General features: G+C 43.5%; 1 protein-coding gene across 1 annotated transcript in view; it reads left to right on the forward strand.

Annotated features, from left to right (window-relative positions):
* LDLR (low density lipoprotein receptor) overlaps nucleotides 1-11,866 on the forward strand; it is a 34,072-nt gene extending 22,206 nt beyond the window's left edge. The window contains exons 11-18 of the mRNA XM_040346464.1: nucleotides 1,903-2,021; nucleotides 2,138-2,277; nucleotides 3,465-3,606; nucleotides 3,875-4,027; nucleotides 4,138-4,449; nucleotides 6,025-6,105; nucleotides 9,190-9,353; nucleotides 10,357-11,866. Of these exons, the coding sequence (XP_040202398.1) occupies nucleotides 1,903-2,021; nucleotides 2,138-2,277; nucleotides 3,465-3,606; nucleotides 3,875-4,027; nucleotides 4,138-4,449; nucleotides 6,025-6,105; nucleotides 9,190-9,353; nucleotides 10,357-10,392 (1,147 nt within the window). The 3' untranslated portion in view covers nucleotides 10,393-11,866. The remainder of the gene's footprint in view (nucleotides 1-1,902; nucleotides 2,022-2,137; nucleotides 2,278-3,464; nucleotides 3,607-3,874; nucleotides 4,028-4,137; nucleotides 4,450-6,024; nucleotides 6,106-9,189; nucleotides 9,354-10,356) is intronic.
* Nucleotides 11,867-18,540: the final 6,674 nt, after the last annotated feature.

Below are 18,540 nucleotides of genomic sequence, written 5' to 3' on the forward strand. Positions count from 1 at the left end.
TTCTAGTTTCCATAGTACATTGCTTTCATTTTCTGACATACAATGGAAAACTGGTTGCTATAGACAGAACCAGTAGAATAGTCACAGTACTGCACATATATGAAGTTGAGGGTTGAAAATCGCTATTCAATTCTGGAACCAACTAATGCAGCCATAGGGTCTGCTGGCATGTGTAAAGCCAAGAAGACATGTTGTATTTCCAAAAAGCAATAGTGACCTGTGATTTATCCAGTCCTGATATGAAGGTATCATTCCAGATCAACCTTTCTCAACCCTTTCAACACTGAGGAACCCTTACAATTACTTCTAGAACCCAGGAAACCCCTGCTAAAAATTACTATATCTACAAATCATGATACATTAGTGTGCTGTGATGGTTACTTGCAAGCATGCTTCTTAGGCCCCATACACACGACCAAACATGTATGCTGAAACTGGTCCACGGACCAGTTTCAGCATACATGTTCGGTCGTGTGTAGGCGCGAGCGGGCAGAATTCCAGCAAACATTTGCCCGCCGGGCCTTTTCCCAGCGGGCAAATATTCCTGGACTTGTTTTAAAACCGTCCGCTGGAATCCTGCCCGCTCGGACATGTATGGTCGTCAGTACAGACCTACCGTACATGTCCGAGCGCCCGCCGTCTCTCGCATGCGTCGAATGACTTCGACGCATGCGTAGAAGCATTTAAAAGGCAGGCCCGCCCACGTCGCCGCGTCATCTTCGCAGCGACGGCGCGGACACGCCCCGCGTATTGTTTACGCGCGGACTTCTGTACGATGGTTAGTACAGCCATCGTACAGAAGTCCCCGGGCAGACATGTACGGTGAAAACGGTCCGACGGACCGGTTTCATCGTACATGTTTGCCCGTGTGTACCCGGCCTTACAGTTGTGGTTATTGGGAAGAATTACCCCCTTACAGATAGATGAAAAGATTAATGGTGTCAGTGGAAACCTATCTGAGAGGCAGAATATGCTCAAGGAACCCCTAGCAAATTGCTCATGAAACCCTGGTTGAGAAACCCCATTCTAGATGAAGATCACTTAAAGGGGTTGTAAACCCTTGTGGGTTTTTCACCTTAATGCATTCTATGCATTAAGGTGAAAAACCTTCTGTCAAGGTGCAGCCCCCCTGTTTTACTAAGACTCCTTTCACACTGGGGCGCTTTGCAGGCGCTATAATGCTAAAAATAGCGCCTGCAAAGCACCCTGAAACAGCCGCTGCCGTCTCTCCAGTGTGAAAGGGGCCTTACCTGAGCCCTGTCTTTCTCACCCTGGGGATGAGCACACCAGCTAAGGCTGGTGTCTCGTGTTCTGATTGGATAGATTGATAGCAGCGCAGCCATTGGCTCCCGCTGATGTTAATCAAATCCAATGATGCGGGGGGCGAGGCTGTATCCTGCTGTCTGTGTCAATAGACGCAGCAGCAGGACACGAGAACACGCCTGCACGGGTTTTCCGAAGGAGAGCGCTTATCCGACGGGGGATTTGAGAAGAGGAGGAGCCACCAGCGCCAATGAGGGACCTCAGAAGAGGAGGATCAGGGCCAGTCTGTGCAAAACCAACTACACAGTGGAGGTAAGTATGATATGTTTGTTATTTAAAAAAAAAAAAAAAGGGTTTAGTAACCCTTTAAGTTAAGGGCACTTGAAGGTTGGGGGTCTTCAAACTATGGCCCTCCAGTTGTTCATAAACTACAATTCCCATCATGCCCAGTCATGTCAGAGCTTTACAATGCTTCATGGGAAGTGTAGTTCCACAACAGCTGGAGGGCCAAAGCGTGGAGATCCCTAGTTTAATACACTCAACGGCCCTGACACAAGTGCCGCCACATCTAACTGTAATACTTTTGACGTGCACACTAATGGCTGTAACACTAATCATTCTTGTATTTATGTATTTCAGCTTCATGTACTGGACTGACTGGGGTTTTCCAGCAAAGATTGAGAAGGGAGGCCTGAACGGTGGTGCCAGGCAGACTCTTGTTAGCGAAAATGTTGAGTGGCCCAATGGCATTACTCTGGGTGAGTAAGCGATATATGTTTAAAGGCTGCTTGTTACATGGTAAATGGATGTTTAATGAGTGCTTTAGAGTGCCCTGATACTTAAACATATGTCAATATTTCTGTTTTCATTTTAGATATGATCAATCAGCGGTTGTACTGGGTGGATTCCAAGCTGCATACTCTATCTAGCATCGATGTTGCTGGTGGAAACAGGAGGATAGTCATATTCGATGAAAAACACTTAGCTCATCCATTCGGTCTCACCATCTTTGAGGTGCGTTTATATCCCTATTGATAATTTGCTTCTTGTCTCGTCAGATCCAGAAAGTTTTTTGTTTTTCTTTCTCTAACAAATTTCTCTAACAAATTTTCTCTAACAAATTGGTTAGAGGGGAGCAGACATAAGTCAAAAAGCTTTTGGAAAGGTTGAAACATTCTGTTGTTCAAGGGTTGAAACCCTTTGTATTGTTTCCCTTACTTGCCTGGACCACAAATCAGATCTGGGCATCCAGATATGGACAGAGGCTGGACTACATGTTTTATATGACAACGTTGTCATTTTTTTAAATGGTGTTTGTGGAGGTTATTATTTTTTTAGTCATTTTTGTATCATTAAATTTGTAATAGAGCGAGTTTTTGGGCTATACCGAATTTGTCCTCTTTTGAGAATACTTGTTTGGTGGGCTTTCTATGCCTTAACCTTTGTAGAGGTATGGACAGTCATACCTGGGGAGTCAGATGTCGTAAAGGTAAAGTCTCAGGCAGGTGGGTCTACAGGTGTATCAGCAGCCTACCACTAGGTAAAAAAAAGGATCCCACATTGAGGCCGGGTTCACACTGGTCCGACAAACGCTCTGACATTAGGAGCTCATGTCGCATGACGTGTGAAAATCAATGTTTCCCTATGAGAGCCGTCTTAAATGATCCGACACAAGTCGGTCCGACTTTGAAAATGCTCCCTGTACTACTTTGGTCCGACATTGATCCTACTTCAGCCCATTGAATATCATTGAAGTCGGATCAAAGTCCTTACCATCCGACTTTTGACATCCGACATTGTGATTACAGCAGTAGTAAAATGTATTTATCTCACTCTGGGATTGTTTTGATTGGTCAAAGAACAAGTCAGACTATCACAAAGTCGGATCAAAGTAGTATCCTGTTCATGAAAGATGGATGTAGGACAAATGTAGGACCAATGTCTCGGAAGCAAAGTAGGATGAAAGTCGTACTAATGTCGTGTAGTGTAGTGTGAACCCAACCTAAAGACTTATCACATTAGTGACCGGTTGTAGCCAATCAAAATAACTATTCAGCATTTTTCTGTCTCTGTCAATATTTGCATGTTTTATCTTTGTCTGGTATCACAGGTTGCACTGTTCTCAAACAGATATTACCAATTTTTGGTCATTTTCTTTGGTTTGACTTCTCAATAACTTGCATAATTTTTATTTCTTTTAGGATCTTGTGTTCTGGACTGATACTGACAATGAAGCTATATTCAGTGCCAACAGACTGACTGGAAACCAGATTAGAAAGGTGGCTGAAGACCTTTTATCCCCAGAAGACATTGTTCTGTATCACAACCATGGACAACCTGATGGTAAGAAGAAATTCAGCTTCTGAATTGTGATAGTTATGCCGCGTACAAACGGTCGGAATTTCCGACAACAAATGTTTGATGTGAGCTTGTTGTCAGAAAATCCGACTGTGTGTATGCTGTGTGTATCAGACATTTGCTGTTGTAATTTCCGACAACAAATGTTTTAGAGCTGGTTCTCAATTTTTCCGACAACAAAAGTTCTTGTTGGAAATTCCGATAATTATGTTAAATTGTTTTTTTTGTTCTTTCTTTCTTCTGTGACCTTCAGGTGATAACTGGTGTGCTTCTCACCACCTTGGCAATGGAGGCTGTGAATACTTGTGTCTGCCCGCTCCACAAATTGGCACACACCCACCTAAGTACACATGTGCTTGCCCTGATGGAGAACACCTCGGGCCAGATATGAGGAGCTGCGTGAAAGGTAAGTCATTGATATGACGTGTGCACTTAAGTTAGTGAAAGCCGTCTCTGTGAATGTTACTTTTGTAGACGTGTGTAGGATTGTAACAAGTGTATTGGTTGTGTCTTCAGAACCTGTTAATCCACATGCCACTAAGGTCACCCCTCTTCCGGTTACGACAACGCCTTCCCCGGTCACCACACCCACAAGTACTCTCCTTGCCAAGATTACCTCTACAACAAGGAGGTTTACTACTGTCAAGCCTGAACCGCCAACAACAAAGCCTAAGACCACTGCTTCATCTACCACAGGCCGACCAGTCACTACCACAGGCCGACCAGTCACTACCACAGGCCGACCAGTCACTACAACGGAAAAGCCTCAAATTGCTAAAGCAAATCCCGAACTCTCTACCCCAGAACTTTCTACAATGTCACATCCAGGTACCAGACTCCTCCTGTATCTCTTGTGGTAGAAATCATAAGCTGCTCATTTAGTAGCAGATGTACACCAGGTTGTAGGCCAGGCCCTCATCTATGAAAAAGTTGGTCCTTTTGACTTGGATGTTAAATGCGTAGGACTGATCTAACACGGGCAAGAATAGGTTGGCTTAAAACTTAATTTCAGTTATCCTATGCAACTTCTCTGCTTGTATTGTAGATCCATGATACCGACTGCACATAGTATACTGAGCAATATTTCATAGATGTGCTGGACTAGTAGTGCCGCAGTCTGTTACAACTAATAGCTGCCACTTTTTTCCAGTGCAATTCTGGGAAAAGTGTATTAGTCAATTCTCTTAGGCCTCGTACACACGACCGAGTTTCTCGGCAAAAACCAGCAAGAAACTTGCTGGGAGATATTTGTTTGCCAAGGAAACCGGTCGTGTGTACATTTTCGTCGAGGAAACTGTCGAGAAACTCGATGAGCCAAAAAGAGAGCATGTTCTCTATTTTCTTGATGGGAATGGATAAACTTGCCTTGTCGAGTTCCTCGACAGCCTAACAAGGAACTCGACGAGGAAAACTATGTGTTTCGCCCGTCGAGTTCCTCGGTCGTGTGTACGAGGCTTTACTCACAGAAGGCTGCAATGACATTTCATACCTATGGTCAATTATAAATAAGACTACTACAGTTCTGAATCCTTATCAAAAGAACCCTTAAAAGGTCACCTTTTTTATACCCTGGGCTGGACAACACCTGAGTGATATGCTGGGAATGATAGTGGAAGGCAAGTTATGCAAACATCATATGAAAGCCAACAATGTGTGAGACATAAAACATTATAGATCATGAAATGAAAGGTAAGGCAGAGAAGTCAGATAGAACACTGCAACCCATTAATAACTAAAGAAAAAAATAAGTAAAATACCTCAGGACTTCATTGGTGTATGATGAAAACAGTGTATAGAGCACAGTTACAAATAGATACATTTTAAATATTTTATTACAAAAATAGATAAAAAGCATGAGGGAAAACATTTCATCCATATACAAGTTGTTAGTTCCATTTGAAAGTAAAAGTACAGACACTACCACTCAACATGTTTCTCTTTTTTTTTTTTTTTTATAAGCTTCTTCAGGAGTTTCAGGTGTGATGTATAAATTGCTAAGGACAACAGAAAAAAACACACATTAATCAAAATATTGCCATATTTTAATTATGCATGTAATCAAAGATATTATAGATCATGGTTTTCTCAACCAGGGTTCCTCCATAGCTTTCTAGGTGTTACTTGAGCAATGAGCAATGTCTGCCATTGATCTTTTTTTCTATCTGGGGGTAATTCGTCCCAATGATCAAAAGTGTAAGGAGCATTCGTCCCACTGACCATCACACTAATGGATCAGGAGTTGTAGATATAGTCATTTTTAGCAGGGGTTCCCTGAGACTGGAAAGTTATTCCAAGGGTTCCTCTGTGTTGAAAAGGAGAAAGACTGTTATAGACACTAAGCTGCACATCACTGAAGGCAAATGTACGACATATCACTGACCTCTGCCATGTCTTTACTTGCAGCTGAAAATAACATTGAGGTTAAGATGGAGACTTCAAATTCCCATACCCATTCCAACGCTATTTACGCTGTCATTCCTGTTGGTAAGTTTCCCCTCTTCTTTTTTGGTTCAATATACTCTTATTATAGCAGAAAGATCTTGTTTGTATTAGCAAAGCTGTTTATTGAACTGACCCAACAGATGGGCAGCACACACCATGAATGAAAAGCTGATCCGCCCTGCCTGCTGGGTGCTCATAATTCATCTGTGTACATCAGGGGTGTCAAACTGGCGGCCCTCCATCTGTTGCAAAACTACAAGTCCCATGAGGCATTGCAAGGCTAACAGTTACAAGCATGACTCCCACAGGCAGAGGCATGATGGGACTTGTAGTTTCGGAACATCTGGAGGGCCGCCAGTTTGACACCCCTGGTGTACATTCTCAGCCAAAGGCAAATAGGCTGTGCACTTTGCAAACTGCAGTTGTACTCTGCAATTGCAGTTGCTCCAGAGCTTAGTAAATGAACACATGCTCTGCTGACTTCCATCATCCAATCATGTGCAAGCAAAAATTCATATATTTTTTTTAATTCTCCTTGCATGTGATCGGGTATTCTTTGTCAAGTGAAACTTTACCGCATTTACTAAGCTCTGAAGCAACTGCACTTGTAAAGTGGAACTGAACTTTGCAACGTGCACAGTCTATTTTCTTTTTGTAAATCAACCCCAAAGTTTCTGGTCTTTTCTATTACCTGCATTGTAAGGCCCCTTTCACACTGAGGCGTATTTTTAGCTCTAAAAATAGCGCATAAATAACACCTGAAATAATCCTGCCCCAGCATTCTCAATGTGAAAGCCAGAGGGCTTTCACACTGAGGCGATGCACTGGCGGGAGAAAAAAAAATCTCCTGCAAGCAGCATCTTTGGAGCGGTGAGAGGAGCCGGGTGTTTACTGCTCCTATACCGCTCCTTCCCATTGAAAGCAATGGGAAACTGCAGTAATACCGCCGGCAATGCGTCTCTGCAGAGACGTACTGCCATTGGTATAAACCCTTTTTCGGCCGCTAGCGGGGGTTAAAACCGCAACGCTAGGGGACGAATATCGACGGTATAGCGGCGCTAAAAATACCTATACCGCCACCGCACCTCCCCTGCCCAGTGCTAAAGGGGCCTAACTTAGTTCGCAGCGACAGTAGTGAAAATAATATATTTATCAGCCAAGACATTGGGTTTCTTAAAGTGTAATTTTGTGGATTGATTATCAGCAATATTAGGCTGTTTAAAGATGATAATCTGGCAGCATGTTGGCCAATGACAAATATTTCTTCATTAGCGGATATAGGAACAATCCGGACTGGATATATGATAATATGATGGCCATGTATGTGGTCAACGTATGACTGCATTCTTTGTTCCCTGCACAGCCTGAATGTATGTCTTGACCAGCAAACATCCATGTATGGCAGATTTTTGCCTATCGGTGCTGGAGCCCAAGTTAGACCAGGCTTTAATTGGTGTCCATTTAGTCTTAGGCCTTGTACAGACGAGCGAACATGTCCGATGAAAACGGTCCGCGGACCGTTTTCATCGGACATGTCCGCTCGGAGGTTTTGGTCTGATGTGTGTACACACCATCAGATCAAAATCCCCGCGGACAGAGAACGCGTTGACGTAGACGACACCGACGTTCTCTATCGTGCGAGTTCAATGCTTCCACGCATGCGTCTAATCAATTCGACGCATGCGCGGGATTTCGGTCCGCTGGTTAGATGTACTAACCAGCGGACATGTACGATGGACAGCTTTCCAGCGGACATGTTTCTTAGCATGCTAAGAAACTTTTGTCCGCTGGAAACCTGTCCGCTAGGCCGAAAAATTGTCCGGTCGGCCCTACACACGACCGAACATGTCCGCGGAAACTGGTCCGCGGACATGTTCGGTCGTGTGTACGAGGCCTTAGGGGTTGAATTACTAAAACTGAAGAATGCTAAATCCGGTGAAGCTCTGCATAGACACCATCTTCCAGGTTAATTATTGCCAAAGCTAAATTGAACAAGCTGAAGTTGGAAGCTGATTGGCTACAATGCACAGCTGCACCAGATTTTCCACAAAATCAACCCCCGCAGTGTCAAATATCAGCATGTCTTCTGCAATTGTCTTTATGTTATGTAACACGCTTTTCTCATATTCTGTAATGTTGTTAACCTGCTATTAACCTCCCTGGCGGTATGATTCTTTCAGAAAAAACATGCTAAAAGCGGTACCATTATTTGCAAGGAAATTTGGCGTTTTATATTGTAGGTCTGTAATTTTTAGAAATAACTCACTTAAATCTGACCAAACAAGATTCTAATAGGCATCCCGTGTATTACATTTTTTTAAAAACAAAATTATAAATTATAATATAATAAATAATTATAAATAATTATAACAAATAATAATATAATTATAATAAAAATTATTCAATAATGTAATCAAATCAAAATCACTGAAATTTGCTCAGTTGCAGAATTGTCGCTGTCATTACTTTTATTTTTTTATGACGAATTTCCCCACAAATCGCTATCGCACAATTCTGCAAGTGATTATAATTTATTATCGCTGTTTTTTAGCTGATCTAAAACTATTTTTGACATAAAGGGACACTTTTGGTTGCTATGGACAATCTACAGTTTGCAGGGAGAAAAAAGGGTTTTTATTATATAAAATGACATGCAGGACACTGGGCAGACCACTAGGGACAGGGGGGGTGTGTTTTTTTTACATACAGTACTGTAATCTATAAGATTACAGTATACTGTGTGTATAGTGTTTGTTTACCTTTTTGAATTTGGCGCCGTTCTCCGTCCCCGTGCGTCGTAACGTCGCAGGGAACGGAGATCGGCGTCACACGGAGGCACTATGTGAATCGAGCGAGGTCCCGCTCGCTCACACAGCGCGGTGGCATCGCTGGATCCAGGGACAAGGTAAGTAAAAAGTGCCTGTGGATCTAGCGAGGCAAGCCCGTGACTGACACGGGGTTACCGATAGTAGCAAGAAAATCTAACCCCGTGTCAGTCTCGGGAAGACCGCCAGGGAGGTTAATGGTGAATGCCTCTTGGAGTAGATAAGGCTAGCTGGTTTGTTGATATTTTATAATCAGTTCTTACAGTCTGTAACAAGCTAACGTCTCCTCTTTTCTTTCCAGTCATCCTCTGCCTGGTCGCTTTTGGAGGTTTCCTGTTATGGAGGAACTGGAGGTTAAAGAACACCAACACTATCCACTTTGACAATCCTGTGTACCAGAAAACCACAGAAGACGATGAGATCCACATATGCAGAAGTCAGGATGGTGGATACACATACCCATCGGTAAGATATTGGATTTTGGTCTCTCCTTACTGTATGAAGTTTGCTCTTAGTTCAGTTAGCCTAAAATATTTCTGCAGATAGCACCTACTATCCCACAACCTAATGTTCTACAGCAGCCTTTCTTAACCTTTCTACCCCAGAAGAACCCCTAAAAAAAATGTTTAGACCTTGGGGAATCCTTATAAAAACCAATTAATCTGGGGTCAATGGAAAATCCCAATCACATTGGTCTAAAGTAGAAAGAATGCCACCCTTACAATAGTGGTCAGAATGCCACCCTTACTGACACCTAAAAAAAAGCATTAGTGTCCTGTTGCTTGCTTTGCCAAGTGGTCTTGGTCCCGGAAAAATGCAAGCATCATCAAATAGGAGACCATTCAGCCAGCCACAGCTCAAGGAGCCCCTAGCAACCTCTGGAGGAACCCTGGTGGGAATGGCTGTCCTAGAGCATCCATTCTTAACTAGGGTTTCTCCAAAGGTCGGTAGGGGTTTCCTGAGCTGCGGCTGATTGACCTCCCATCTGATGGTGCCTGCATAATGGCTCCTCGTGGCGGCAACCCCCCCCCCCCCCATGGCCGGGAGAGCACAGCTCTGCAGTAGGGATTCCCCAATCAAAACGCTGGGTTCAAACTATCTTCGCATGCGTCTCACAGCAGGGGTCCGGTGAATCCTCGTTCACCGTTTCAAGTCCGATTTCAGCCCAAATTTTGGGCTGAATTCGGACCTGAAACAGACCAAAAGACTCACCAGAGCCGCAGCCGAGATTTGTGAACCCCGAATCTATAGAGAGGCCATTGGCTTAGCTTTCCTACCACCTTCTTTGTAGAATTGTTTTTCACAAATGACAAGTCCACTTCCAGTGCCACTGTTTATGCCCTTTGAGGTTGCTTGAGCTCAGCTCCCTAAGTAAAGTATCAATTATTTTTCTTCCTATAATGTGTTACTTATTCTATGTTGAGTGTTTTGCCAACCGCTAATTCAGCAATTTCCGTCCTCTTTTTAGAAACAGATGGTGAGTTTGGAAGACGACGCTGCTTGAACAACCCTTAACCACTGTGCCTAACACCAAAACTCTGCTGCTCAAATATGTATCAGGGGCAATGACTGCTAAGCAACCAAAAGATACCCGTCCAAACCACTGCGCCAGCTGGCACAGCCCAGAGATTTTCCAGAATTTACTATTATTTTTTTTTATTTTATTTTTTTTTAACGAACAAAACGGTCCACTATGTACATAAACTTTTTAGTTACATATTTTTGGGTTATTTATGAAGTCGTGCCAACTACATCCCACCCTGGTGCCTCTTTCTACGATGTGAAGAGCTCTTCGAGCCGCGAAGGAGAAAACTTGACGAGGTGTCTGAAGGGACGGGAAGAGACTGGAAGTTACATTTTAAAAAGAATAATAATAAAAGCACTGGGGGACTATGAAGGACTGAATGTGACCTACCTGCTGGGGGTTTACTTTTGTTTGTTTTGTTTTAAAAGCACAAAACCGTTCTAAAAAAAAAAAAAAAAAACACTAAAAAACGTGGAGAGAAAAAAAATTCAAACTGGAGGGAAAATGAGGAATAATGCACAAAGCTTTGTAGAGAAAAGTGTCTATGGAGATCTCCTCAGGGTGTTGACGTGTTTACTGCCTTGAGTTTTTACGCTCTCGGGGTCGGAGTAAAGCCATTTTGATCCGGGGTTCAGCATTCCCGCTACAATGTAGCAAACAGCAACAGGCCGCCAATCACCCAAAAGTGCCTCGTCCACCCTTTGCTTCCGATCCCGTTTCTCTCTAAAAAAAAAAAAAAAATTCCACGTACCTCCGCTTGCACTTTGTTCTTCGTCTCAAGTGTTCTGTATATTATTTTGAAGCATTTTTTATATATATATATATCTATATTGTAGCTTTTATTTGCACAGCTTTATATTGTACAACGTCACGCTTGGCAAACTGCCTGTATCCAACAGGGTATGACGGCAGACGAAGAAACCCGAAAAAGTTTTGACGTATGGAGCCTGGAAAAGTTTGGCTGTTTCTTAAGCTTTAATGATCACTTTTTTTGTACCGGTTACATGAAAACAGGAACTGTTGAAAGTGGTGCTACCTACAAGAGAACTGTGAAACTAGACGTTCAGCCTTGCGACCAAGATGGCGACCGATCTGCCTTAATTTGCAAGTGGCACAAAAAATGTTTTTCTTCTATACTTGAAATTGCTTTCATGGCTGCGCGCGATATTGCCACCACACCAAGGCCTTATCTTATATTCTCTTACCTCTCTCTATCTCTTCTGTCTGTAGAAATTAGCCAATCTTTTATTACAGTATTGAAATCAAAACTATCTGCCTGAACCTGTAAAGAGATTATTATTTTTTTTTTTTCTTTTTGTGAAGGGTGTAAATATTAATTTATGTACATATTGTCATATTGCTTACAGTTTCGATGTACTTGTATATACCTGTAATGATTATGTCTCAACTGGGAAAGAAGAAGTTTAATATATAATTTATTTATTTGTTCAAATGCTTTGAGTCTTGTGTTTTTATTTTATGGATAGGCGTGGACGCCTCGATATGCAACACAAAACAAATACACTAAGGCCCAGATTCTCAATGGCGTTATCTGTCCTAATCTGGCCCCAGGTATCTATGCGACTGATTCTTAGAATCAGTTACGCATAGATACCCATTAGATCTGACAGGCGTAAGGCTCTTACGCTGTCAGATCTTAAAGGCAATTTTTTTTCCCGCCGCTAGGTGTCCCCGTCGTCTATGCAAATTAGGTAATTACGCGAGATTCCCGAACATACGCGCGGTCGATGCTGACATTTTACGACGTTTACGTAGCCTAAGCGACGCGTAAGGTTGCCCCTGCTATTATGAGGGGCAACCAATGTTAAGTATGGCCGTCGTTCACGCGTCAAAATTTCTAAAAATTACGTTGTTTGCGTAAGACGTCCGTGAATGGCGCTGGACGCCATTTGCGTTAACGTCTAAGCAAATGACGTCGGGGCGACGTCATTTAGCGCAATACACGTCGGGTAATTTACCCGACGGAGCATGCGCAGTATGCTTGGCGCGGGAGCGCGCCTAATTTAAATGGTGCCCGCCCCATTTGAATTGGGCGGGCTTGCGCAGAGCGCTTTTACGATACACCGCCGCAAGTTTACAGGTAAGTGTTCTGAGAATCAGGCACTAACGCTGTAAACCTGCGGCGGTGTAACGTAAACCACATACGTTACGCTGCCCAGGAGCAACGTAATTGTAGGAGAATCTGGGCCTATGTGGCCAAAAGTTTGTGGACCCCATCCCCCAACCATCACACCTATATGAGCTTGGTGGCCATTCCGTTCTTGTTTAATGGATTTTATGCAGTATAGTGCTGGGTTCACACTGATGCGGTCTGCCGCATTGCATGTCATTTGTACAGGAATCGCACTGGATTCCAGTATAGATGACATGCAAATTCACATTAAGCAAGCTACACAGGGGGTTATTTACTAAAGGCAAATCCACTTTGCACTACAAGTGCAAAGTGCTGTTGAAATTGCACTGAAAGTGCATTTGGAAGTGCAGTCGCTGTAGATCCGAGGGGGACATGCAAGGAATTTAACTAGGGCTGTTACTGATTACAATTTTTGTGTTCGATTAATCGTTTTTTTTTTTTTTAATCAATTAATCGACTAATTTCGATTAATTATAACGCACATACAGATCCAACTACTTTTAGCTGATCTCCTTGCATTGCAACTCTGCATTAGTCAGTGGTAAATGTGGTATACACTATATACAGTACAATCACCCGAAACTAGTTAGTTTCCACAGTCCGTGACTTAACTTCACAGTTTACACAAATACATTTTAAATTCAAATTGTAGCACTGACGTAAGTAATTTTTTCTTATTAAACTTTAAGAAAAACATAGCAAGTTAGTTTAACTTTAATTATAAAACTTATCTAGTATATTGACTGTCAGTCACTTTATAGTAGGCAAGTAGGCATCACTTTAGCCAATCACACAGACATACCAGAGTGTTTACATTTTCTGGAAGCAGACATGATCGCATTTTATTGACAATATACCCTGAAGAACTGAACAGTCTTCCGCATGGAACAGATGTTGCCGATACACAAAGAATTGTCTGCACAAAACTGCTTAGGACAGGAAAACGATGGTTATTTTTGCCCCCTTCTCCTGATGGAGCCTGATGCATCCTCCTGCTCCACAGATGCAAAGGTACCTCAATCCAATGGGTGCAGTTTGCTCGCATCCAGCAGGGTAAGTCTCACTGTCCAGGCTATCCGGTGACGTCAAGAATTTTGATCGATCAAAAGAATTTTGATCGATCAAAAAAATTAAAGATTAATCGAGGAATTAATCTTTAATTTCCCCAGCCCTAAATTAAACCACTTGCTTTCTGGGCACTTAAACCCCCCTCTTGCCCAGACCAATTTTCAGCTTTCAGCGCTCATGCACTTTGAATGACAATTGCGCGGTCATACAATACTGTACCCAAATTACATTTTTATCATTTTCTTCCCACAAATGGAGCTTTATTTGGTGGTATTTGATCACCTCTGTGTTTTTTTTTTTTTTTATATATATTTTTTTAGATTTTGTTATAAAATTTTGCAAACGGGTAATTTTTCTTCTTCATTGATGTATGCTGATGAGGCTGCACTGATGAGCTGCACTGGTGGGCACCGATAAGGTGGCACTGGTGGGCACTGATCGGCGACACTGGTGGGCACTGAGAGGTGGCACTAATGGGTGGCACTGAAGGGCATTGATGGCACTGGTGGGCACTGAGAAGTGGCACTAATAGGTGGCAGTGATGGGCACTGATAGGTGGCAGTAATGGGCACTGATCGGCACTAGTAAGTTACTATGATAGGCAGCACTGCTACGTGGCACTGATTGGCACCAAACTCTCTAATGGACACGGTTAGAGAAAGACCCCCCTCCAGGTCCCATTAGACTCTGTTGTAGTCTCTAATGGGGCCTGGAGGGGACGCTTTCTAACAGACTGTCTAATGGACACTGTTATGCTGGCCATACACGGGTCGAATTTCGAAAGATCTTTCTTTCAAAAATGTTATCGTTCGGATTTCGCACCATTAGTGGGCTGCAGCAACAGCGGATTTTCGGACGGCCGTCAAATTTTAATAATCCAACCTGTTGGATATTTTTTTTTTACCACTTTATTACCCAGACATAGTCATATGACGTCCACCGATGGGATCTCCCATCCTGGGTGGACGTCATATGATGTGCTTGACTTTGTGGGGGGATATCTGAATGATGCCTGCAGCTAAAGGCATCATTCAGATATCATTCTTTCATGCCGGCGATTCTGTGCACGATGAGAACAAACATAGTGGCAGTTCCGCCGCTTGATCGTCCCCCCCCTTCCGCCGCCAAATCCGGTGCTTCTCCGGGCTCTCCCGTGCCATCGGGGGCACGGAGAAAGAATCGTCTGGCGCCTGATGACGAGCATAGAGATTTCCGGTGACCAGATGGTCACCAGTCATCTCTATGACCGTCTGAGGCCAGGGCGCGACGTTATGACGTCACGCCCGGGTTCCCGCAAGTAAACAAACCCGCGATTGCGGCTAGTAAACATGAGATCTGTGATTTATTTTTCCAGATCTCATGCTTTCCAGCCTGGAGGAGAGATGTGGGGTCTTATTGACCCCACATCTCTCCAAAAAGAGGACCTGTCACACACATTCCTATTACAAGGGATTTTTACATTCCTCGTAATAGGAATAAAAGTGATCAAAAATTAATAAATAAAAAAAAGTGTAAAAATAAAAAAATTAAGTAAAAAAAAAATATATAATAATAAAAAAACGCCCCTGTCCCTGGTAGCTCGCGCTCAGAAGCGAACGTACACGTACGTCCTGCCCACATATGTAAACGCCGTTCAAACCACATATGTGAGGTATCGCCGTGTGCATTAGAGCGAGAGCAACAATTCTAGCACTAGACCTCTGTAACTCTAAACTGGTAACCTGTAAAAAAGCGTCACCTATGGAGATTTTTAAGTACCAAGGTTTGGCGCCATCCCATGAGTGTGCGCAATTTTAAAGCATGTGACATGTTAGGTATCTATTTACTCGGCGTAACATCATCTTTCATATTTTACAAAAAAATTGGGCTAACTTTACTGTTTTGTTATTTTTTAATTCATGAAACCATTTTTTTTTCCAAAAAAAAGGCCTTTGAAGAATTATTGAGCAAATACCGTGCAAGATAAAAAGCCATGACCGTCATTTAATTCCCTAGGGTGTCTGCTAAAAAAAACATAGATAATGTTTGGGGGTTCTGAGTAATTTTCTAGCAAAAGAATGATGATTTGTACATGTAGGAGAGAAGTGCCAGAATAGGCCCGGTATGGAGGTGGTATAAAAGCCCGGTATTTAAGTGGTTAAAAAACGAGTTTCTAATCAATGATGGAAGAATCGTGCGAGAAATGTAATCAAAAAGGAAATACGCATGTGCAAGAAAAGAAAATTCCCGGAATGAAACAAAGGTTCCCCGGAAAGAAAGAAGATTCCCAGACACGAAAATTCTTTTCTGTAGGAACATGAGGTGAAATTGAAGGGTCGGTCTAATTTCGAAATTAACCACTTCCATACAGGGCACGTATACACCTTCCCGCCCAAGCCAATTTTCAGCTTTCAGCACTGTCGCACTTTGAATGACAATTGCGCGGTCGTGCGATGTGGCTCCCAAACAAAATTGGCGTCCTTTTTTCCCCACAAATAGAGCTTTCTTTTGGTGGTATTTGATCACCTCTGCGATTTTTTTTTTTGCGCAACAACTAAAAAAAGACTGGAAATTTTGAAAAAAAATTAAGTTTTTATTTTTTTCTGTAAATTTTTATGTAAATAAGTAAGTTTTCTCTTTCAATTATGGGCACTGATATGGCGGCACTGATGGGCACAGATGAGATGGCACTGATGGACATCGATGAGGTAGTACTGACGGGCACAGATGAGGTGGTACTGATTGGCGGCGCTGGTATGCGGCACTGATGGGCGCTGATATGCGGCACTGATGGGCACTCATAGGCGGCACTGATGGGCACATGGGCGGCACTGATGGGCACACATAGGCGGCACTGATGTGCACATGGGCGGCACTGATGGGCACATGGGTGGCACTGATGGGCACTCATGGGCGGCACTGATGGGCACTCTGGGGTGGCACAGATGGGCACTGTGGGGTGGCACTGATGGGCACTGTGGGGTGGCACTGATGGACACTGTGGGGCGGCACTGATGGACACTGTGGGGCGGCACTGATGGACACTGTGGGGCGGCACTGTTTTCCTTTTGTTGCCAGTCAGTGCCCATTTGTGGGCACTGATTGGCATCTTTATTTTTTTTTTCAGACTTATTTTTATTTTTTTTTCAAACTTTTTTTTATTTTATTTTTTACTTTTTTTTTGCCCCGTTTTTTTTTCTTCCTGCCCTTCCCTGGTGGTCCAGGGTGGGCTTCCCTGGTGGTCCATGTGGCGATCCGAGGGGGGGCTGCGCTGATAAACAATCAGCGCGACCCCCCCCTGTCAGGAGAGCCGCCGATCGGCTCTCCTCTACTCGCGTCTGTCAGACGCGAGTGAGGAAGAGCCATCGACGGCTCTTCCTGTTTACATCGTGATCAGCCGTGATTCGACGCGGCTGATCACGTGGTAAAGAGTCTCCGTGAGAGACTCTTTACCGAGATCGGTGTTGCGGGGTGTCAGACTGACACCCCGCAACAACGATCGCCGCAATGCGCGCCCCCGGGGGCGCGCAGCGGCTCAGAATCCTGAGGACGTCATATGACGTCCAGTCAGGATTCTACAACCACTTTGCCGACGTCAATTTGTCATTGGCGGGCGGCAAGTGGTTAATGGTGGAACCATCGGATCACAAAACGCACATATTTTCTGATTTTCGAAAGAAAGATCTTTCGAAATTCGTCCCGTGTATCGCCAGCATTAGGGAGAGGCCCCTTCAGATGCCATTATACAGTTTTGTAGTCTCTAATGGGGCCTGGAGAGGATGCTTTCTAACAGACTCTCTAATGGATACAGAGACGGCCTCTGTTAGAAAGAGACCCCCCTCCAGGTCTCATTATACTCCTTTGTAGTCTCTAATGGGGCCTGAAAGGGGGTCTCTCTCTAATAGAGCCTCTCTAATGGCGACTGAGAGGGCCCCTGTTAGAAAGCGTCCTCTTCAGGTCCCATTAGTGAATACAAAGGAGTATAATGGGACCTGGAGTGGGGTCTCTCTCTAACAGACCCTCTAATGGCCACTGAGAGGGTCTCTGTTAGAGAGAGACTCACTTCTAGGTCCCATTAGAGTAGCTTCACTTCCTGTATTTTGTTTATTGTTGAATGTGAAGAGATTGTGTGAGGATCCCAGGGAAACGAAAACTCTTAAGGGGAGTATCTCTCTGTTTGAGTGCATTTATACACTTTTTATTATGTTTTTTGATTAGATTGGGTTAAAAAGTTTATATATATTGTGACGCTATGCGAGGTGCGATACATGATCATAGGTACATTTCACCTCGCATACGTTCTATCATGAGAGACTGAACCGGAATCCATTCCGGGTTTTACAGCCTCTGTGCCTGGCTAGGATTCCGGTCCGGATGTTTGGGTCCACTGGAGTCCACAATCAGCTGGACTTTAAATGACCAGGAAGAGAGCACAACAGGGCTCTGGCTTGAAACTCAGGAAGGGACCTGAGTGAGGGGAGCGCTGAGTGCTGGACTAAAAGGTTTGCTTTACTACATGTTTTGTGGGTGTCAGGGACTAGCCCCACACTGTATAGAGAGGAGATCCTGTTTGTTTAGTTTAGCGCCGGACGGCAAGGATTAAATTTATTGTTTTGTTTATTTTAATCTGCAAACCGTGTATAAATAAAATCTGGCATCCGCCAGACTTAAAAGAAAGTGCCTGCTTACAGACTGTGATTTCAGAAAAGGTGATCCCCACGAGCTAATCCCTCACAATATATATATATATATATATATATATATATATATATATATAATTTGACTTATAAAGCTGTATTGTATTTTCTTTTATTCATTTGCACAAAATGTATGGGTCGGGCCAGGGGCGGGGCCTGACAGGGGGACCTTGCTTTATTTGGTCCCTGAGTGTTGTCAGTCCGCCCAGGGCCGGCCTTTGGGGTGTG

This window comes from Rana temporaria, chromosome 3, assembly GCF_905171775.1.
Source record: "Rana temporaria chromosome 3, aRanTem1.1, whole genome shotgun sequence".
Lineage (NCBI taxonomy): Eukaryota > Metazoa > Chordata > Amphibia > Anura > Ranidae > Rana > Rana temporaria.